The following is a 22828-nucleotide window of genomic DNA, read 5'->3' as shown; positions in this document are numbered from 1 at the left end:
AATCTCGGAGAAAATGTAAGTAACCGAGATTCGCTCAGGTACACTTTAAATTCCTTTCCTAGAAATACCAAATGGGCATCATTAGTAGATGCATTTTACATTTCTAAAGATTTAGAAAAGATTTCATTAGAAGAATTCTTTTTAACATTTGAAATGCATGAGTCAAGATGTACAAGAATGAAGGAGCCTAAAAACAACGTCGCCCTCAAAGCCTCGAGAGACGAACCAGAATCGGAATCCTCTCTCGACGACGAGGAAATGGTAATGATGGTAAGAAGATTCAAGAAACTTTGTAAATCCAGATCTACTAACCATCCGTAGGGAAAGAAGAGAAGAATGATCCGCTGCTACCACTGTGATGAAGAAGGGCACGTCAAGGACAACTGCCCCAAGCTGAAGAACAAGGACAAGGAAAAGGGTAAGAAGTCTATCCAAAAGCGAAAGGTCCTAAAGGCGACGTGGGACGATACGTCGTCCGAATCGAAAGTCGAAGCATTCTCCGGACTCGCACTGATGGCGAGTCATCAAGACAACGACTGCGATTCAAGCTCTTCTGAGATGAGCATCGAGAGCATCGATGAAGGGGGAGCTTCGTCAGAAGAAAGCAGCAGTTCAAGGGGAGACACGGACAACGAACTCGACAAGGTAAGTCAGGTACATTCTCTTCCTCCCGATAAACTTTTTAAATTTGTTAAGTTATTATCTAAAGACTACTGTAAATTAGAGAAAGAAATAAAAAATTTAAAAATAATTTTATCTAAATCCTGCCCTTTAGAAGAATTAGATAAATCAAAATTGCAAAATGAAAAATTGAAATTAGAAAATCAAAATTTGAAAATTCAAATAGATAACTTAAAAAACTATGCATGTTCATCTAAAACCAATTTTAGAATATTTAATAATTTAAATTGGTACTTTAAATATCACCCGGAACAAATTAGGAACATTTCAAGAAAATATGTCCCTAAAAACTTTTTAATTAATCCAGTAGGTTGGAACCTATATTAGGTTCCTAAATCATGCTTAAACTAAATTTTAAAATTAAAATTAGCGCTTTAAGTGAGAAAATTAAACAAACAATTTCTTTATGAGACTTTGTCAAGGAAGTGGTTGTTGCTCCAATAACCAAGAAGGTCTAGTGTCTCACCACGACCTGGAAGCCAAAATATTGAAATAAATGTTTAATTAACTTACTGATGAAGCATTAATACAAGAATTAATTAGTGCTTTAAAAAGATTATTCAAAACACTTTATTTCAATTTACTTACTTAGGATTTTTTTAAAGTGCCTAAGTCATTTTTTTATGTGCTTAAAAATTCTCAAAAATTTAAGTTAGAATTTTTTTATTTTCAAAAATTTGTTACTTAGGATTTTTTTTGTACTCAGAAAAATTCTCAAATCATTTTTTCCTAAGTTAAAATTTTTTGTTGAAACTTAGAAAAGTTATCTAAATTTCTTAAAAACTTAGAACTTTTCTCGAAATATTTTTTCTAAGTTTTTAACCCTTAGATTGTTTTTCTTGGAACCCCATTTTGTTTGTGATCAAAGGGGGAGAAGGGAAAGAATAAGTCTAGGGGGAGGTAGATAGATTTAATTTTTTCTATCTTTTTGTACTGAGATTTAATTTTTTCTATCTTTTTTGTACTTAAATTGTAAATTAAGTTAATTTACTTAATTTTATTTAATGTCAATTTTTAACCCTAGCTTAACTTGGGTTGATCACACCAAAAAGGAGGAGATTGTTGGAATCCCAAGGTTGTTTTGGTGTAATCAACAAGTTAAGTTAGGTCCTGTGTGTTTCTAACCTTGTGTCTAAGTGTGCAGGAGCTTAGGAGCACAGATAGTCGAGCGGAAGACGCAGCTAGCGAGAAGGACGACAGTCCGAGGGACGAGGTGCTGCGGAAGAGTACACCAGCGGACGAGAAGGAAGTGCGCGGTGGTTCCGAGGGACGAAAGCCGGAGCGGAAGATTGCTCGGGGAGCAAGATACGCAACTAGTGAGAAGGACGACACGTGGTGCGTCCGAGGGACGAAGACTGCGGATGAGTACGTCGGCGGACGAGAAGGGAACACGCGACAATTCCGAGGGACGAGAAGCCGGAGGGAAGCCCGCTCGAGAAGACTGGAAGTTGGGTTCGGGTGAGCCCTTTTCCGGATGGAGAGATCACCCAAGCGAACGGATCCAGAGTAGAAGATCGGGATCGAGCCGAATTGAACCGGAGCAGAGGTCCCGGATGAAAAAGTCAACTACTATTGACTTTTAGGCTCCGGGGCGCCCGGAGCAGCCCGGGACGCACGAAACCCTTCCGGGCGCCCAGACCTGGTTTTTTGACCAGATCACGTCAAACGTGATCTGAACGTTGGGGATAAAGTTTTATCCCCCCAGGGCGCCCGGAACCCCTTCTAGGCGCCCCGACCAAGGCTATAAATATAGCCTTAGTCCAGAAGCTCTTCATCAATTCAAAAATTGTAAACAACACTTATGCGCTTCCACTGTTTAGATAAGCTTCTGTCTCTCTGTGCCTACACTTCTGTAAATGAGGCTTCTCCGCCTGAAGGAGTTCTTAATGCAACCATCTTCCTTGGATTAACAACCTCCCCGGTGTAACCAAGTCAAATCCGATGCCTCGTCTTTATGCTTTATTTTCTGCTTAATCTACTTTTCAAGTGTTAGCTTAATCGTTCGAGAAAGGGTTGTGTTTTATTCAGGGCTATTCAACCCCCCCCTTTTAGCCGGCCCAACGGTCCTACACATACAAATCAGCTCGCAGTCTGCCATAGATTCTACCATTTGATCGATGCGCGATAGGGTTAGAAATTCTTTGGGCAGACTTTGTTAAAGTCTCGAAAGTCGATACAGACCCGTCACTTGTTGCTTGGTTTGGAGACCAACATCACATTGACCAGCCAACTCGAGAATTGGACTTCACGAATGTGGCCAGCTTCTAGTAATTTTTCTATTTTTGCTTACATGATTTGGTTATGTTCCGAGCTGAAGGCCCTCTTCCTCTGCTTCACTGGCCAGACATCCAGTTTGACATGCAATGTAAGTATTCCGTGATAGTTTTGATATGATCAACCAAGTCAAGTTAGGTCCTGTTATGTTTTGATGCCCTATGTCTAAATGTGCAGGAACTTAGGAGCACAGTAAATCGAGCGAAAGACGTAGCTAGCGAGAAGGATGACATGGGAGAAAGTCAACGGGCTCGGTGCGTTCGAGAGACGAGGTGTTGCAGAAGAGTATGCTGGCGGATGAGAAGGAAGCGTGCGGTATTTCCGAGGGACAAGAAGTCGGAGCAGAAGGTTGCTTGAGAAGGTCGGAAAATTAGTTTGGGTGAGCCCTATTTCAGATGACCGAAATTACTCAAGCAAGCGGGGTACGCTGGCGGATGAGAATGAAGCGCACGATGGTTCCGAGGGACAAGAAGCCGGAGCGAAAGGTTGCTCGAGAAGGCCAGAAAATGAGTTCAGGTGAGTCATATTCTAGATAGCCGAAATCACCTAATCGGGCAAAACTAGAGCAAGAGCCCGGACTGAAAAGTCAACAGGGAGGTTGACTTTAGTTCGGGCGCCTGGACCAAGTCCGGGCACTCGGACGGTCCGAGCGCCTGGACCAAATCCGAGCTCCCGGACGGTTCGAGCGTCGGATCACTTGGGCACCCCAGGGCACCTCGGCCAGCGGGGGCTGTATCGACACCATCCGGGCGCTCGAAACCCTTCCAAGTGCCCAGAACAGAAAGTTTATCGAAACTCAAAGTGTCACGATCTGTTGTGACCTAGATAAAATTTTATCCACGTTAAGGCGCCTGGACCCTTCTAGGCGCCCTGATCAGGGCTATAAATATAGCCTTGATTCTAGAAGTTAAACACAACACTTGTAAACGATTTCATTTGAGTTTAGCTTTGTAATTGTGAGCTTTGACTGTTGTAAAAGGCTTCTCCTTCTGAAGGAGACTTTAGTAGGCTTTTCAACGTCTTGGATTAGTAATCTCCTGATTGCAAACTAAGTAAAATCTCTGTGCCTCTTTCTCCTTTTTAATTAGTTTCTTAATTCATTTTATGCAAGTGTTTATTTTAATCAAGCTGTAAAGTTCGAGAAAGGTTTTGTTTGTTTTATTTTGTGCAGGGCAATATATCCCTTCTTGTCGGCCTCCAAGGGATCAACAATTGGTATCAGAGCCAGGATGCTTCAAGAGAACTAACTGCCGATCGAAGCACAAGAGATGGTCGGACCGAGCATCTATCCATCAAAGTTTGAGTGGGAATTCGCGAACTGAAAGAAAAAGATAGAGGTATTCTTTAAGATAGATTTTGATTTATTACTAAATATGAAATTTGATCTTGTAGCATCAGAGGGCAAAGAAGAATACATATGGACGAAAAAGGAGAAAGTCGACTTCATGGTAAACGACAAAGCAGAGTTTCATCTACTTAGCGTTTTACTACCTCAAGAAGTCAACCAGATCGGAGCCTACGAGTCAACCAAGGAGCTTTGGGAGAAATTCCTGGAACTACACGAAGGAATTTCGGAGGCAAAACTAGCGAGACAGGATTTGCTCCGGAACTAGATCAGTAACCTTTGATTAGAAGAAGGTGAAATTGTTGCACACCTTCACTCAAGGATCAAGGAACTCATCACCAGACTCACAAATCTCAGAGAAAAGGTAACCAATTGAGATTCGCTAAGGTATGCACTTAACACCTTTCCTAGGACTTCTGAATGTGTATCCTTAGTAGATGCATATTACATTTCTAAGGATCCAAAAGTAAGTATTTTAGAAGAGTTATTTTCTACATTTGAAATTCATGAAATTAGATGTGTAGATTTGAAGAAGAAGCCCAAGCATAACATTACCTTAAAGGCAAAAATGGATGAACCAGAATCTAAAACGCCCCTCGACGATGACGAAACGACATTCATGGTAAGAAAAATTCAAAAAGTTATTTAAAACTAATAAGTTTAGTCAAGCGCATGATAAAAGAAGAAGAGGAAAGGTAAGATGTTGCCACTGCGATGAAGAAGGGGGCGTCAAAGATAACTGCCTCAAATTGAAGAACAAGAGGTCGATCTAGTCAAAACATAAAAATCTAAAAGTGATGTGGAACGAAATGTCGTCAGAGTAGAGATCGAAGCTCAAGCCAGACTTGCATTGATGGTAAGTCACCAAGAAGATGACAAAACAACAACTCTTCCGCAATGAGCATCAAGAGCATCGATAAAGGGAGAGCAACATCAAAAGAAAGCAGTTCTAAGGGGGAGCATCAGAAATCGACAAGGTAAGTTAGGTATGGTTTCTACCTCCTGACCAGTTATTTAAATTCATAAAAATGTTGTCAAAAAGTGGCTGTAAATTAGAAATTAAAAATAAAAAAATAAAAATAAAAATGATGAATTAAAACTAATCTTAGCAACATCATGTCGATTAGGAGATTTCGATAAGATACAAATTGAAAATGAAAAGATAAAAATAAAAATAGAAAATTTAAAAATTTTTGTATACTCACATATTCAACCAGCTCGAAATTATTGAGGACTTAATTAGTATTATAGATATCATAAGAATCAAATCAGGAAATTATCATCAAAATATATTCTAAAAGAATTTCTTATTAATCCGGTACAAAAGAATTTATTTTAGATTCCAAAATCATATTTGGATTGAATTTTTATGCATGTCTTACATTTGAATTTATGTAATATTTTATTACTTAGAATTGACTAAATAATTTTTTTCCGTATAATTTCTATTTGAAATAAATTTGATCCTAATTTTTTCAAGAAAGAAGAATTTAATACTCATCTATCAAAAAAAAATTTCAAACTTTTTGACCATTATATTATTTTTGACCAAGTATTCAAACATTTTCAATACTTCCTCTATTACATTATTAGAAAATTTCTCACAATTTTTTTAGTTCAAAAACTATTTTAAAGAAAATTTTAGTGAAAATGAATCTTTATATAGAAAAAATTTTATTTGCTTAAATTTAATTCAATTTTTTTTGAAATTTTATTTTAGCTTTGGATATTTAAGTTTAACAGTTAAAAAAATTCTCAGAATTTTTGAATAATTAAAAATAATTTTTAAATTATTATTTTTAAATGATTTATAAATTATAAAAATCTAAATTTTTGAAATTTAAAAGTTCATGATTTTTCTAGATAATAATCACCTTATTCTTATTTCTTAGTCTCTAATTTAAATTTATTTTAAAGTTATTTTCATGGAATACCTTATTTTTAATGTAATCAAAGGAGGAAAATTAAATATTATGTCTAATAGGAGGGTATATGTTTTTAAAAAATCTTGTACTTGTAATTTTTTTACTGTTACTTATTTGTGGTTTACCCTAACTTAATTTGGGATTGCTCACATCAAAAAGGGAGAGATTATAAGTATCCTGTGATAGTTTTGATATGATTAACCAAATCAAGTTAGGCCCTATTATGTTTGATGCATATGTCTAAGTATGCAGAAACTTAGGAGCATAGGAAGTCGAGCGAAGGATGCAGCTAGCGAGAAGGATGCCACGAGAGAGAGAGTCGACAGACTCGGTGCATTTGAGGGATGAGGTGCTGCGGAAGAGTACGCTGGCGGACAAGAAGGAAGCGAGTAGCATTTCCGAGGGACGAGAAGTCAGAGCGGAAGGTAACTTGAGAATGCTAAAAAATGGGTTCGAGTGAGCCCTATTCCTGATGATCGAAATCACCCAAACTAGAGGAGTACGCTGGCGCACGAGAATAATGCGTGCGGTGGTTCCGAGGGACAAGAAATCGGAACGGAAGGTTGCTCGAGAAGGACGAAAAATGGGTTCGGGTAAGCCTTATTCCAGATGGCCGAAATCACCCAAGCAAGTAGAACCGGAGCAAGAGCCCAGATCGAAAAGTCAACAGTGAGGTTGACTTTGGTCCAGGAGCCTGGACCAAGTCCGGACGCTCGGACAGTCCGGACGCCCGGACGTTGGGACGGTTAGGGCGCCCGGATCACCTTGGCACCCCCGGGGCATCTCGCCCAGCGGGGGCTGTATCGACACCGTCCAGGCGCCCAGAACCTTTTCAGGCACCCGGAACAGAAAGTTTATCAAAACTCAACTTGTCACGATCCGTTGCAACCTGGATAAAATTTTATCTATGTCTAGGCACCTGGAACCCTTCCAAGCGTCTGGAACCCTTCCAAGCGCTCTGATCAGGGCTATAAATACAATCCTGATTCTAGAAGCTAAACACAACACTTGTAAACGATTCCATTTGAGTTTAGCTTTGTAATTGTGAACTTTGGCTGTTGTAAGATGCTTCTCCACTTGAAAGAGACTTTAGTGGGCTTTTCAACATCTTGGATTAGCAATCCCCTGATTGCAAACCAAGTAAAATCTCTGTGCCTCTTTCTCTTTTTTAATTAGTTTCTTAATTCATTTTATGTAAGTGTTTATTTTAATCAAGCTGTAAAGTTTAAAAAAGGTTTTGTTTGTTTTATTTTGTGCAGGGCAATTCTAGCGGGCCTCCAAGGGACCAACATGCAGCTCATGCTGCGCCACCTATAAGATGCCCGGGAGCTCGTGAGTCGACCAAGAAAGTACATCATGGTTTTTCCTAAGATAGGCGACCATCTCACCCTTCCTTACATCGGTCAAATTGATCGCAACAAAAGTTGTGGATTCTGGCCAGCTGGGGTGGATCTGGACGTCCTTTTTTTCATCGTAGACCAGCGCAAGAAGCTCTTCCAGAATCGCGTTTACCTTCGATCGTTGTGTCTTCCGAGCAACCTTTGCCTCGGACTTGGCCATCTCAACATACCATCGTCGAGCAGCTAGTTGGTTATCTTTTACTTCACCCACCGAATTGTTCACCGGGAACTTGATTTTCTGGCAGAAGGTGGACACTACTGCTCGAAACTCATTCAAGGTCGGTCAACTCATTATAATGTTGTAGGTAGATGACACATCCACTATAATGAAGTTTGTAGTCCTTATTCACCCGAGTAACTCCTCTCCGAGTGATATGGTTAGCTGAGACTGGTCGATTGGCAATACTTCATTTCCTGTGAACCTGTACAGAGGAGTCATCATGGGCTGCAAGTCGCTCCCGTCGATTTATAGCTAGTCAAACACCTTCTTGAAGATGATATTCACGGAGCTACCTGTATCTATAAAAGTTTGGTGAATATTGTAATTAGCTATTACCACTCAGATGATCAAAGCATCGTCATGAGGGACCTCAACCTCTCTCTAAGTCCTAAGGATCAAAACTAATCTCCGGTCCCTCAGCCATCTCCCTGTTGCACTCGACGACATGTATTTCTAATCGTCGAGAGTGTGATTTCCTCGCCCTGTTGGAATCACCGCCGGTCAGCCCTTCAGTGATCATTCCGATGTCACCCTGAGCAACGTTGCTCCTATTCTCCTCCTATCAAGCTGAAGATTGAGCTTGCTCAGCCGAAGCCCGGGCGGGACTCGCATTACCTCTTCGTTGAGGTCGGCGTTGATGCTGCTCAACCATTGGGCTTTCTTTTTCTCGTCATCTACCTGATCGACATTGATGATGTTGATCGAGAGAGGGTGACCAACGACGATATCCTGGAGGAGCTGGTCATCTTGAAACTAGCCTCGAGTCGTAGCAACCCCGGGTATTATGTATCGCGGAGCGATTATAGGAGCAGAACAATGATGCCCACGACCTTCCTTTCTCAACCTTCGACCGCTCTGCTTCCACATGCTGCACAGTGTGGGCTCGGGGCTCTTGGTGCGGCTGAGTTGCTCCCGCTCGGGGGTCCTTTGGTGGTTGATGGGTCTAAGCCAACCGGTTCCTCAGGGGCGCCTTCTGGCTCGGGAATGACTTCCTTCTTTCAAGCTGCTTGGGCCTCCTCCACGTTAATGTATTCGCTAGCCCTCCGGAGTAACGGTCGAAATCCTTTGGTGGTTTTTGGATGAATGAGAAAAATCACTCGTCCTCTGTAAGTCCCTGTGAAAAGGCACTTATCATGATCTCTGGGGTGACTGATGGGACGTCCATGACCACCTGATCGAACCTCTTGATGTAGACCCTCAATGCTTCCTTGGGCCCTTTCTTCATAGCGAACAAGTTAATGTTCGTTTTCTGGTAACATCGACTGCTAGCAAAATGGTGTAGAAACATCGCTCGAAAGTCCTTGAAGCTGTGGATTTATCCAATCGGCAGACGTCTGAACCACCTCTGCGTTGATCCAGAAAGAGTGGTGAGGAAGACTCAGCTCTTCACTCCATCAGTGTATTGATGGAGTGTGGTTGTGTTGTCGAACTTAATCAGGTGGTCCTTTGGGTCGATTGTCCCATTATACTCCACGATCATCAATGACATGTAATGTTGTGGTATTGGGTCGTCCAAGATCCCCTGCGAGAACCGTCTATTTATCCATTCAGGGGAGTTATCGAGCCTAGATGCTTTACCCTTTCATCCGTCTCGGATAGGCGAGTCGTCCGAGAAGGATCCCTATTCTCTATCCGCTTAGCGTTGTTCCTCTGAAGGGGCGTGGAACAACGCTCGGTGAAAGGGGATCGACGCATTTGGTGCTTCTCCAAATGTGTCAATCGGCTTGTTGTTTGGCCTGTGAGTAGTGGTGTTGTCCGCTTGGTTTTGATGGCCAGCCTGTCGGCCGGTTGCTGACGCCGTGGGTTCATTTACTTGGCGATCGGCTATTACCCGCTGCTGCTGCTCCAACATCTTGGCCACTCGTGCTTGTATCAGCATGTCCAATTCTTCTTACATCAACGCCATGGTCGTAAGTCTTCCAACGTCCTCCATCTTCACATCTCGGATATAAGTTAAGTTACCACAGACAGTGTCAATATGATCCTGTCCGAAAATGGTAAAGACAGTTGGTTGGGGATGTGACTCTGCGATTGAACGTGTGAAGACTCTGCTCCGTCCTGCAAAACCAAGAACGTCAATACCGGGCCAGGGAAGGGGTCCCCGACATTGGCCCTTCGACGCTCAAGTCAGTCACCAACAACAGTGAAGAGCAAAGAAATTGTAGCAACAAGAGCGCAATCACAAATAATGCATATCTTCTCCGATGCATGGATCCCCCCTTTGTATAGTGACCCTATAGCGTACGTGCATGCTTCTCAAAGCATGTGCACGTTTCCCAATTGTCCTATTAAAGGACTAGTCTAGAAAGTATCCCTGACACCTTTCCTTAATAGGGCGTGCAAATCCCTGACATGACAGTGGAAGCTTTCGCCATACTATTTGCTTGTTGACCATGCTCTGTTGTCAGCGACACCAATTCCTAAAAGGATACGATGGGTTAAGCAAGGGGTCCCACTGTTGGGCTGAGCAGAGGAGTCGCTCGACCGGGATCCTTTGCTCGGTCGCTCTAGGTTGTTCTTCTCCACGATCGCTCGACTAGTAGGTTGTTCCTCGTATGGCCAGACAGGCGGTTCGGTCAGACTAGCCCTTATAGGGTTGTCACAGTTGCGAACATCTGTTCTTCTTTCTTTAGTCGTCTGGCAATCGGATTGCTGCTTATCGCCTGGTTGGACGAACGATCTAGTCGGATGAGCCTTCGAACAATACCATGATATTGGGCCCTCCTTTCGCTGAGTGGGCAGCCATGCCCGCTCGGACCCTTCAGGCCAGATTGGCCAATTGCCACCTGTTCGGCTAACTTTGGTGATCCGACGATTCCATACCTTTGATTATCTTGATTTTAACCTCTACATCGATTGCTTTTCTCAATTTTGACTCATCCTTAGTGAGCTCCTTTTACCATCGCATCAGCGAGTAAACACACCTAAAGTATGTGCCTCTTTATTCTAGGTCCTACACCATTAGATATGCCTCTTGTCATCATGTCATAATCTGAACTTGAGCTGTCATACTGTCTACCAAGCAATTCAGCTAGATAGTTTGTAATACTTCATCATCTTCATAAAGGGATTTGCTTTCCAACCAAATTGAAGTCTAAGAAGATTAAACCCAAGCCAAACTTAAATATATTAAACCACATGTTATGAGGTTGATGAAAGATTAAGGGTGATCCAATTCAAATATATTTAAGATAATGGTAATCTAATTTCCACATGTTATGAGCAGGCTTAAATCCCAAGAGAATGTTCTAAATTGGATCCAGCTGTCTTTCTCTTGGGTAGTTGGGTTATAAGGATTCATAACAGTGGTGAATGTAGATACAGAGAATGAGGTGAACAAAAAAGGATAACTATTTCCGTTATAACTCCGTAAATCACAACGCTTATTCACACATACAATCAAACTAGCATTTTTTTTTCACCTAAAAGGTCGATCGAAAGCAAAGTTAGGACAAGCTACTTCTGCTCCTTGTTCCACATCCCTTTGATTCTTCTAAGCACATAACTCTTTTTCTTCCTGTAAGATTCGTCGTCCAAGTCATCAGCTGAAGGCAAGTTCTTGAGCTTTCCGGCTCCCGGCTTGTGTTCGGAGTCTGTAAGCATCATGATTGCAGTTTCAGCTGCTTTCTTCCACTGCTCCGCTTGCAATTTCAGCTTCCTCAATTCCATTTCCATTTCAGATTTCTCCACTTTACTTGCCTCAAACTCGCCCACCACCCTCGCCGCCATCTCTTTGCTCTTTGCAGCTTCATGGGCTACAAATCCGAGCTCCGTCAGTGCCGCCTTCTCCGCGGTCCTCGCTGAATTCATCTCCGAAATAGCTTCTTCATAAGCTTTCTGCTTCTCCGAATCGTTCCTCCGCAGCTCAAGTTTCAGCTGCTCATTCTCCTCGCACACTCTCCCGAGTGCTGCTTCATTATCTGCAAGTTTGATCTTTAAATCTGCAACATCAGCACTTGACTGCGTTAGTTTCATGTCTTCTCGTTCTTTCTCCACTTTTTGAAGAAATTTTTTGTTCAAATCTGAGATTTTTCGAAGCTCCGCTTCCCTGTCAAGTAGATTGGCCTTTAGCAGAGCGGACTCTAATTTTGCATCGCTTAGTTTCAACTCTAATTCTTGTTCTCTGAGTTTGGAATCAGCAAGCTCTTTCTCCATCATTTCATAAGCGCACTGGATCCTCACAGTGCTCTCAATCTGCTCTGCTTGACGCATCACCCAATAATCTTCTAATGCTGTCATCAACTGGTTTTCTTCACAATCCGAAGAACCAAAACAGAGTGCCTTTGCATTGGCGAGATCAACGAAAGCATGGACATGAGCTGCATACTGCTCTTCCTGCAACTTCCTCACGCTCTCTTCGAGTACTCTGACTCGAAATCTGGACTCCTTGAGCTCAGTGGCGACGATACTGAAGGACTCCATGAGTTTGGATCCGTCGGTGAGGAGGGACTCGATGGTGTTCTGAGCGAGCTCCAGTTGCTTCCTCGTGTCGGTGAGCATGGACTTGGCCTCGGCCTCCGCTCTCTCGCTGCCGACGAGCCTAAGATTGAGGTTCTCGACGGCGAACGACAACTCCGCGAGGCTTTTATCCGAGGCTTGGAGCTGTAACCGATCGAGCTGAGTCTTCTCCGCCAATGCGGCCTCGGAACGGAGCACCATCTCGAGCTGCAGCTTGAGTCTGCGGATCTCGCTCGTGGCGGCGGCTAACGCAGCGTTGTCGACGCTGTGCTGGTTCTCGACGGCCTCCAGCTCGGACTGCCATGCGCGGTCGCGTTCTTGGGAGATCTTTCTGAGCTCTTGGATCCGGGCGTCCTCGGCCGCAGAGAGCTCCTCCATCTGGGCATGCGAATCATGAAGCTTCGCCGACATCGCCACGAGCTGCTTCTTAGCCTCCTCTACTTCCTGCTGAGCTCGGCGCCTGCTGGACTCGGCGGAGCTGAGTTGATCGCTCTTCTTCTTCAGCTCTTTCTGGAGCTGCGTGATTTGGCATTCCAGTTCCGTGACCTTGCTTGGCCGCCTCTTCTGCAATCACGGGAAGAGAATTTAATCCTCGATGCCCAAAAATCATTACTTTATACAAATCCCTGCATTAAAAAACTACCTCGGTGTCCATGGTTTTAGCCGAGCGGCATTCAATCTTGGGACTGGTATCCATTGAAGGTTTTGAAAACGAGGTGGTTGATTCAGATACAACCAACTTGGACACCCGTTTTGATTGCAGTATCATTGTCGAAGTCTTACTTGAAATTTCTGAGGACCCATTTCTGCTTAAGATTTCCAAACAAAGCACATTTGAAGGTAAAATTCATACACACACAAAAAAAAAAAAGGAAAAAAAAAGAGAGAAAGCAGATCTGAAGTAGGAGAAGACTGATAAGAAATAAAAAGGATAAGAAACTGCAGAGCAAATGAAGGAGATTAGGATAATCACAAACTGAGGGAGAAAATTGGACAAGCAGTCTAAATCGCCTTTCTATATAACATGTGCCATGACACTGACAGAAGAGAGTGCCGCAAGAAGAGTACAGAGAGAGATTCAAACATCACATGGTGAGGACACCAATCCGGTGTCCTTGGTGCGCCAAGATAAGGAAGAAACAAAGTGACCATTCTGTTGCATTCCAATTCAATATACTTCTCTTGGATCCCAAAAGGTAATAATTAATCAACTGGAACTGAGGCCAAGTGGTCATCACAAAGAGCAATGCGAATTGGAATGGCATACATTAAATTACACACATACCTTGTCTTGGACATCTGCATTCTGATGAGGTGAGAAGCTGACCCTGCAGGCAAAGTACACGAGACATCAGAGGGAAACAAATGGCGAATGATTCATGCATCATATGAGGAACATATAGATGTTGCCAACTTGTGATTGCCTTGATATATATTATATCTCTCACCTCACTTTCTTGTTAAGATACAGCAACAGTGGACGTATAAAATTAAACCTGATATGTTCCTTTATCTTCACTTTAAACCTGGTCTGGTACTCACATTATCATCCCTACCGAACGGAACACTACAACTACCAAAGCAAACGTAGAAGCCGAGGAAAGAATTAATATTTTGGAACTCTTTATAATTTGCCTCAATAAATACATCTGGTCATGAAAGTGACGCAGAAGAAGAAGAAGAAGAAACTATAGCAAGGGGATGGGGAAGGGGTGGAGGAATGGACTCACCGAGAGAAGGAAAAGATGCACTACTGTTTTTCTTCCTACACTGCTTCCTTCTGCTACTGCAGGCTCCCACGGGTTGTTGTAAACTGGCGTGGCTCTGTAAATAATGAACACGGGAGGCCTAGAAGGCAGCCTAGAATTTGTGTTTGTTAGTTCGCCTCTCTTGAACTTTGAAACATAAAGTAGGCAAAAAGTTAGAGGGGGAAAAAAACGAAACATTCAGATCAATCCACATGTTACGTGTGTACATAAAAATTTTGGACTGGGGTATTCAACTTGAGGTTGGCATTGCTTTATATATATATATATATATTATACAGAGATTGTATGTTGCGGTATCTTGCTGTGGCGTTTTTGCGGCATTGCTATTGTGGCAGCCACGTCAACTAAGGCAGCCACGATTCCACGTCAACTAAAACCAAAACTCGGCCAAAACCAAAACTCTCCCGCCGCGACACTCCGCAAAAAACCCTAGCCGCCCCGACCTCTCTCCTCTCCTTCTCCACTCTCCCGCCGCGACTACCCTCCTGCCCTAGCAGAAGCGAGTCGAGTCCCCGCGTGAAGAGAACCCCCGACCTCTCCCCCCTCCTTCTCCTCTCCTGCCGCTCTGCCGCGCGAAGAGAACCCCCCGACCTCTCCCCCTCCTCCTCTCCTGGCGCGAGCCCTAGCAGAAGCGAGTCGAGTCCCCTTTTGCCGCACGAAGAGGCCTCTCCTGCCGCGAGCCCTAGCAGAAGCGCTCTAAGTAGCTCTTTATTGGTAACTTTTCCAATATTTATGCGAACTATAAATGAATTATCTCTGTTTGAGTCTAAGTAGGTCCTCTCCTCTAAGTCCTAGTAGAAGCAATACAAGGTGACAACTCATTTCATCAGAAAATATTTCCATATTGACCAAAATTGTCCTTGATTTTTTTTTTCTCTTGCTTGCAAGCGTTATTTAAATTAGATCGTTCCCACATGAACAAATGCAGTGGTATTTTACATAACTTGGTTCCTTTCCTATAAGATAGAAACAGATTAGGTTAGCTTCGGTGCAGAATGAATTATGGTTTGCATGAGAAGGTTGAAGTTTTTTTTTTAAAAAAAAAAGTATATAAATGTTGAAAGTTTAAAATTGGACAACAACTTGTCTATTGAAGGAGATTATATATTAAAAAAATATTATTTTTATTATATATTGTTCTAGTGAAAAAATATTTATCCTAGAATCAAAACCATCGCCAACCGTTGATATATGGACAATCAAAATATACAAGCAATCAAGTCTATGGCGTTTAGCTGCAAAGTGACAACAAGGCAGTGAAACAATCATCAACCATAGCACTTCATCCAAATTATATGAAAGAATGTGATAACGTTCCTGAACATTGAGCAGATTGATATCAATAAATGACAAGATTTTTTGAAGGCCAACAAGCATAAAGTTTAGGAAAATGCCATTGTACCTTCAGTATAACTGAGAGAATTTTATATGCTTTTTTCTGTAGTATCTCATCTTCATCCTATGATAAACAAGAATTTACTTAAATCACATAGTTTTGAGAGAAACTTGGAAATGGTAATTATCAAGACTGTGTGGTACCTGGAAAGCATGCTCAATAGCCTTGAGCAACGAGTAAATCTCGGTATCATCCAGTCCAGGCAGAAGTGAAGATGCCAAGTCACTTTCTTCATCATTTATTTTGACTGTATGTGCTATAAATACCTAACACCAATTACATGTAGTATTTTGTTTAATTCAACAAATTTTAATTTTTATATTGAATTAAACAGGGTTGGTGCCATAGCTAGATTTCAATAATAAAATGGTGAGCCATTTGATTTGATTTTAGCTTCCTATTTTAATTTCACAATCTGTATTATAAGATTAGAATTTATTTTTGAAATGTTTATTTATTGTAATGTAGGGAAAAACATATGTGGTTTTTGTAGGACGGAATCCCGGTGTTTATGATAGTTGGGAAGAAACTCATACTCAAGTTAAACAAATATAGCAGTGCATTGCATAGATCATATCTCAGTAAAGAGGAAGCATTTAGAGCTTTTAATTCATACAAGGAGAAACAACATGGTTTCTTTGCCCCTACTGTCCAAAAATGTTCAAGCTCAACTTTGGGTTCAACTTTGCATCCTCAAGTTCTAGTGAAAAAATGAAGCAGACTGAAGAACTAGCGAAGTTGATAAAAAGTCAGCTAGATTTAGCTGATGAATATCGTCGTAATGCAGCTAAGATCGTCGAGATGTGTGAAGAGATAAAAAAAATGGACTCTGTTCATATTAGTGATTAATCGGTAGACTTCTTTATTTAGTTGGATAAATGTATTTTATGTTAGACTTTTTTATTAAGTTGGATGAATGTATTTGACAGGAGACTTTTTATTTAGTTGAATGAATGTATTTGACAGAGTTGAATGAATGTATGTATTTGACATAATTTCCCCGTACATTGCCAAGAACCATTATGACCATATGACCAAAAAGACAATCATATATTATCCAAAATTTTTGTTTTGTGTATATAGCAGCTCCAGAACCATTATGACCATCAAATAGCTGAAAAGTAAACAGAAGTATCATGTTAATAAATATTCTACAAGATCACAGAAAATTGGAGTTAGAAAATGTGTTTGCTAAAACAGAGCAATTGAATGTGACATTGCCATCGAAACCTGCCAAGATGAGATAACGAATAGTATTCAGTTTTGTGTAGCTTGCATTATGGATCTAGACTTTATAGATTAGCATTGTTGCTCCAAAATTTGGAAGGTAAATTGCACAGAAGTAACTCTTCCTGATTCTAATCAGTGCAGCAAGGATTTGAAGAGTTGATTCTGGTAGATAATTTGCACAGAAGTAACTCTTCTTGATTCCAACAAGTGGATATAAGGAATTGAACAACTGTTGTCCAAGTACTACCTTGAGTCTCTTGACCAAGTGGCATTCAGATTACAATTATCTTGTTTGTCAAAGTTTCTCACCTTACTATCCTATGGGCCTCACTAGTTGGAGACATTAAACTAATATCTAAACACTTGGAATAAAGCAACGCATGCTTCAGGATACAGAAATTGTAACACTGTCAAAAAAAGATTTTCCAACATTAATCATGTAGAATCTGACCACATTAATGCAGAATCACACAAGTATTATGTATTTTAAGCTACCATGTTTGTGCCGTTAAATAGATAAATAGGTACAATCAAACATTTCCAACATTGTACATCTTTCTAACACAAAATAAAATAGGTACAATCAGACATTCCAGCCTTAAATCTAAACAAAATCAGCATCACATTATAGCACAGTTGAAAACGTCTCAAGATTGCATAATGACAAACGTCTCAGTTGAAATCAGCATCCCATGTCTGTAAAAATCAGGACAAATAAAGGATGGAGTTAAGTATGAAATAGATAAATAAACAGACAATCATTTAGTGCAATTTTAAATTCAACATGAATCCAAGATAGCTTATAAATTAATGGATTACTTCTGGTTATTCATCACCAACACAAATCTCAAAATCAAAAATAGGAAAAGAATTAACCATCAGGATTTTTTTTATTATCATTTTACTAGTATTACCATTGCATTGGGGATACTGAGATCAAAACAACACATTACTTTACAAGTCAAAAGTGGGCATGATTGTTTTTTTCAGTACAAGGACTAAATTTATTGGTACAAACTAAGAAATAGAGTTATTGTAGTTGGAAAATCAATGGATAAACTCAATATAAGAGGATGAACAAGTGGGCTAGAGTGTGTTGGATACAAATAATAATAATAATAAAACACCAATGAGCACATATGGATAAACTTTATCCAATCCAACTTCAACAGCCATCTCGCCGTCCACAATCATGTCCCCATTGGACAACGACGCCTCTCCGTAACTCTGCAACTGACACTACAAATTTTATGCTATGCTGGATAAAGCACTCACCAGTAGCATTCAAAACCATGGCATGGGAACCTAGCATTTTCTTATATAAAGAGATGAGATTACTAAAAATTATAATTGGGATCAAGAATGTCTTCAAATCTTTGAAAATGAAGGTGTTATGAAAGATGAACAGAAAATTCGGTGCCAAATGGACTTTCAAATAAAAAACCAAGGAAAATCAATTTTGATGTTTGATTTGGACAAACTGCAAAACAATTCAATGAAAACTGAATATTGCAAAAATGAATAAATCATATTTAGATGATGTTAAAATAACATATTTCCCTATATTTCCTAACAATATAAGAGTGGAATGCCAGGGGAAATCATAATGAAGTTACTTCATTAAGAGACATAATTAAGCTAATATACAATAGTAATATATGAATTGTGGAAGATATTAAACCACAAAGAAATGCACTAAATATATCAAACATACAAAGAAATGCACTAAACCAATCAAACATACAAACAAAGAAAATAGATATACCAACCATAGATAATTACAACATCTTAGCGCATATTATTAGAACCTGTAACAATAAAGATAATTTATTAATTTTATTCTCTCAATAAACAATAAACCACTATAATTTAAAAAATTAAAACTTTAATAGTACCGGCTATAGATCCCAAATCCGGTTCATATGTGTCGTCAAGACTGATATGATTATTATTTTCAATTGATCTGATAATTGGCACATTGTCATATACAAAAGATAATAAAATAAATTTATTTGCAAGAAAAATTGAATCGACACATACCCTTGTTGCAAATTGGGACAGTTACGCTTGTCATGTGACACTCCTCGAAGTCCGCATCCACGACAAAGCCTAGAATTTGATGTTGATTTCTCCTTTGATGATTTTAATCTCTTTCCACATCCCTTAGCTCTTACTACAGAAGGATCAATAATACTAAGAGTCTCATCCATTGAATTTTTTTCTTTGACTTCTATCACTGCATGTTGTATTAATGGACATCTCTTGAATTTTATTGTAGATACAATCAAATTGTTCCTCCAAGAAGGTTGTCCTCTCAGTACTCAAAGATGCATCATCAACTAACACTGAAGCTTTATAGGATAACCTCGAGTGCCTCGACATCAAATATCTTTCTGAATCTGGATCATCAATGACATTTTGCTCTCCTAAAGCATACATTGCTCCAACTTTTGCATATCGCGTCCATCGTTTGAGTATATACATATCAGGCAAATGAAACACTTGGTTGACACGAGAAAAAGCTAACATATGTCTACATGGAATGTCCTCAAACTCAAATTTTCTGCAGCTACACGATATGTAATCCCTTTGTTTGTCATGCATGAGCACTCTTGATTTTGAGGAAGAGGAACTTTGAAATTTCATCACGTGGTAAACCGCTGAGGCAACTTCTGTAAATGTTTGTTGCACATAATAACTATGACTCTCAATCATTTCACTTTGAAACTCCAGCCATTTCTTTTTTGTGTACAGCTTAACCATTTGCCTTTCCATTGGCCAGGTCGTATTAACTTTGGGATTCTCATTCATATCAATATGGTCTGCAACTAACTCGTTGTGTCTTTGGTGTCTCAGTGCTCTATTAAAACGTGTGATAAAATCCATTAATGAGTTCTTATTTGAGACATATTTCTTGAAAAATGCATGTGATCCTTTAGATCTTTGGCTACTTGACATTCCTGCAGAAAATACATGACTAAAATATGCTGGCACCCATCTATGTCACAATTCATACATCAAGGACAACCAATCATTCTTCTCTAAGTTAGCTTCCTTGATAGTCTCTTCTCATGACTTCTCAAAATCATCAGGTGTTGTAGAATTTGCAATGATGTTCTTTATGCTATGATAATGGTTTCGAAAAGTCAAAGGGTCTAATTTTTCTGGGAATTTGTTCAATATGTGTCATAAACAATATCGATGCACTGTTTGAGGTAAAACCTGTGCAATAGCTTTTGTCATTGCAGGATCCTGATCAGTGATGATAATGTTTGGTGCACCTTTAGGCATGACTTCTAAGAATTTTGTAAGCAACCAAACAAAAGATTCAGTTTTCTCATCACTAAGAAACCCACAACCAAAAAGAATTGTCCGATGATGATGATTAACTCCTACAAATGATGCCAAAATCAAACCATATTTGTTGGTGTTATAAGTTGTATCAAATACAATAGCATCACCAAATACACTATATGCCCTTCTTGATACATGATCAGCCCAAAAGCACTTACTAAATCTGTTATCTGAATCAGTCTTGTAGGCAAAGAAAAAAAACTGAATTCTTCTCCTGCTCAGATGTAAAAAACTCGAATTTGTTGACAAGTTGGTACATTGGCCTCTGAAAACTGTTTTGTCAATGCTTTTTTGGCTGCAGAAACACTACGATGTGAGCGAAGCAAATGCACCTTTGATGGAGTTGAAAGCGGATGATTATGAGCTTCTATAAAGTTACAGATAATCCAATCGGGTCCCATCTGTTTCTTGACAAATGCAATATTTGCCTTACAACCCGTTCTAACTGTGCCATGTGCTCTTTCCCGTATTTGTTGATCAGGGTTTGGATGTTTATTGTGTCACATTAGATCTGTATGTCCTTCTTTAAAGCATACAATTTGTTTCCATGTGACTTCATTTGTCATTTTGTTTTTCCTGCTCGTGCTATTCCTTGAACTAAATCCGGCTTCTCGTGCATATTGGTTATAGAATGAATATGCATCCTCTAAAGATGAGAATTCCATTCCAATTTTTGGCTTTCGATCATCTGCAACTTGGGGAATGAATTCCTTATCATCAACTCTATTTTCTTCCATTTCTGGACGCCCCTCGCATTATATTTGACAATAGATAAATAAATAAAAACTGTTTAAATTAATAGAATAAAACAAAGGTGATTCTGATATAGACACAACATCAAATCATAAACAGGATATAAATAAAAACTGTTCCAATTAATAGAATAAAACAAAAGTGATTCTAATATAATAGATGCATGATTTCCTAACGGAACATCAGCTAAGTTAAACATGGAATTGAATGTCAAAAATACAACTATAAGTTAAATATAGTACTGTTTAGGTTTCTAGTACTTGAATCTCAAGTTAAATGTTACCTCTCCCATTAGTGACATGACAGAAACAGATGCAATAAGTATTCACACACAATTGTTCTTTAGTGTAAATCTATACAACCCAAATTGTGCCCAGGTTCATCTTACTGACTTCATGGACTGTGCCTAGCATGACCCCTGACTGCCTGTGCCGTGCTTCATCTGGAATGACACAGAAATGAACCAAAGAGAAATCTTTGATGGAATTACCATCAATACATCATTACAACTCGTAATTGATTATCCTTTGTTTTGCTTTTCTACATACTGTTTATTATAGGAGCAGAGCAAATTTTCATATTGACTGTGGCCCTTGGCTCTATAAATGAAGTATTCAAATACCATAAAGTGATTATTTGAACGAGATTGGAAAGATATTAACATTTCTAATGTGAATTGCAGATAGAACTGATTTCTCTGTTAAATGCAAGCAATAATCAACATTTTCTTTCATTATAGAAACCTTAACGAAATACAAAAGGAGAGAACATTAGAGAGCAATAAAGACCTACTTAGACTCAAACAGAGATAATTCATTTACAGTTCGCATAAATATTGGAAAAGTTACCAATAAAGAGCTACTTAGAGGCGCTTCTGCTAGGGCTCGCGGTAGGAGAGGCCTCTTCGCGCGGCAGAAGGGGACTCGACTCACTTCTGCTAGGGCTCGCGCTAGGAGAGGAGGAGGGGGAGAGGGCGGGGGTTCTCTTCGCGCGGCAGAGCGGCAGGAGAGGAGAAGGAGGGGGGAGAGGTCGGGGGTTCTCTTCGCACGGGGACTCGACTCGCTTCTGCTAGGGCAGGAGGGTAGTCGCGGCGGGAGAGTGGAGAAGGAGAGGGGAGAGGTCGGGGCGGCTAGGGTTTTCTGCGGAGTGTTGCGGCGGGAGAGTTTTGGTTTTGGCCGAGTTTTGGTTTTAGTTGACGTGGAATCGTGGCTGCCTTAGATGACGTGGCTGCCACAATAGCAATGCCGCAAAAATGCCGCAGCAAGATACCGCAGCATACAATCTCTGATATATATATATATATATATATATATATATATAATACTTGTTATTAGTAATTATTACGAATACAAATGCAGAGATGAACAGATTTATTATATAATTAACCTAATCAAATTAGGTATAGGAGTAAGCGAAATAGATTATTTATTTAAATATTAAAATAAAATAACTAAATAACTTAAGCCAAAATTTGATTTGTTGTTCTCCACAATTCTTGTCCATTAATCATAAGAATCTATTCCTCTTCTCCCTTCATTAGTTGCTTCACGTCAAAGTTCGAATTAATTAACACAACATTTGAATCTTACTTGCATTAATTAGAATACTGATGATTTAATTAGAAGTACAAGACAATAGATAATAGATGATTTTATCATATTTTAAAAGGAATTTGTTAGTGTATGAAGCACAAGCTAAAAACAAGAGAGGAGAAAATGTCATTAGTTTTTATTTTTCTATTGGAAGAAATAGAAAGTAGAGGAGTTTAATTGCGATCGTTTTCACTGATGGAAATGAAATTTATGTGAATAATGAATGTACTGTCCTCCTACATCTTCTCCTCCAAAGAAAATGATTGAAGGATTATTGATACGTGTTATGAAACAAATCCTCAAATAAGTAAGAAGCACAATTAAGGCCGAGGTAAACATTTTAGGGTTTAATTAATTTTTGTCCTGCGGTAAAAAAATGTCAAATATTTCGAGAGCTCGTATGCAATTTCAAAACTTTCCAATTCAAGTCA

At 39.8% G+C, this 22828-nt stretch overlaps 2 protein-coding genes across 4 annotated transcripts; one reads left to right on the top strand and one right to left on the bottom strand.

Moving 5' to 3' along the window:
* Positions 1 to 11173: 11173 nt before the first annotated feature.
* Positions 11174 to 14163, bottom strand: LOC122033964 (interactor of constitutive active ROPs 3-like). Of its 3 annotated transcripts, none has more exons than XM_042593112.1 (5): positions 14034 to 14144; positions 13752 to 13876; positions 13589 to 13631; positions 12947 to 13109; positions 11174 to 12867 (listed from the first exon to the last, which is right to left on the bottom strand). In XM_042593112.1, the coding sequence occupies exons 3-5, from the start codon at positions 13606 to 13608 to the stop codon at positions 11302 to 11304; spliced, it is 1749 nt and encodes a 582-aa protein (XP_042449046.1). In that variant the 5' UTR covers positions 13609 to 13631; positions 13752 to 13876; positions 14034 to 14144; the 3' UTR covers positions 11174 to 11301. The 3 variants fall into 3 exon arrangements, with proteins under 3 accessions (XP_042449046.1, XP_042449052.1, XP_042449041.1); XM_042593118.1 differs by having other exon boundaries at positions 13800 to 13876; positions 14034 to 14143; XM_042593107.1 differs by lacking the exon at positions 13752 to 13876 and having other exon boundaries at positions 14034 to 14163.
* Positions 14005 to 16463, top strand: LOC122003180 (TRAF2 and NCK-interacting protein kinase-like). Its single transcript, XM_042558534.1, has 3 exons — positions 14005 to 14111; positions 14426 to 14786; positions 15962 to 16463. Exons 1-3 carry the CDS (start codon positions 14005 to 14007, stop codon positions 16181 to 16183), a joined length of 690 nt encoding a protein of 229 aa, XP_042414468.1. The 3' UTR covers positions 16184 to 16463.
* Positions 16464 to 22828: the final 6365 nt, after the last annotated feature.

Source organism: Zingiber officinale, chromosome 1A (assembly GCF_018446385.1).
Source record: "Zingiber officinale cultivar Zhangliang chromosome 1A, Zo_v1.1, whole genome shotgun sequence".
Lineage (NCBI taxonomy): Eukaryota > Viridiplantae > Streptophyta > Magnoliopsida > Zingiberales > Zingiberaceae > Zingiber > Zingiber officinale.
The sequence above is the reverse complement of the archived record's forward strand: the minus strand, read 5'-3'. Positions and strand labels throughout refer to the sequence as shown.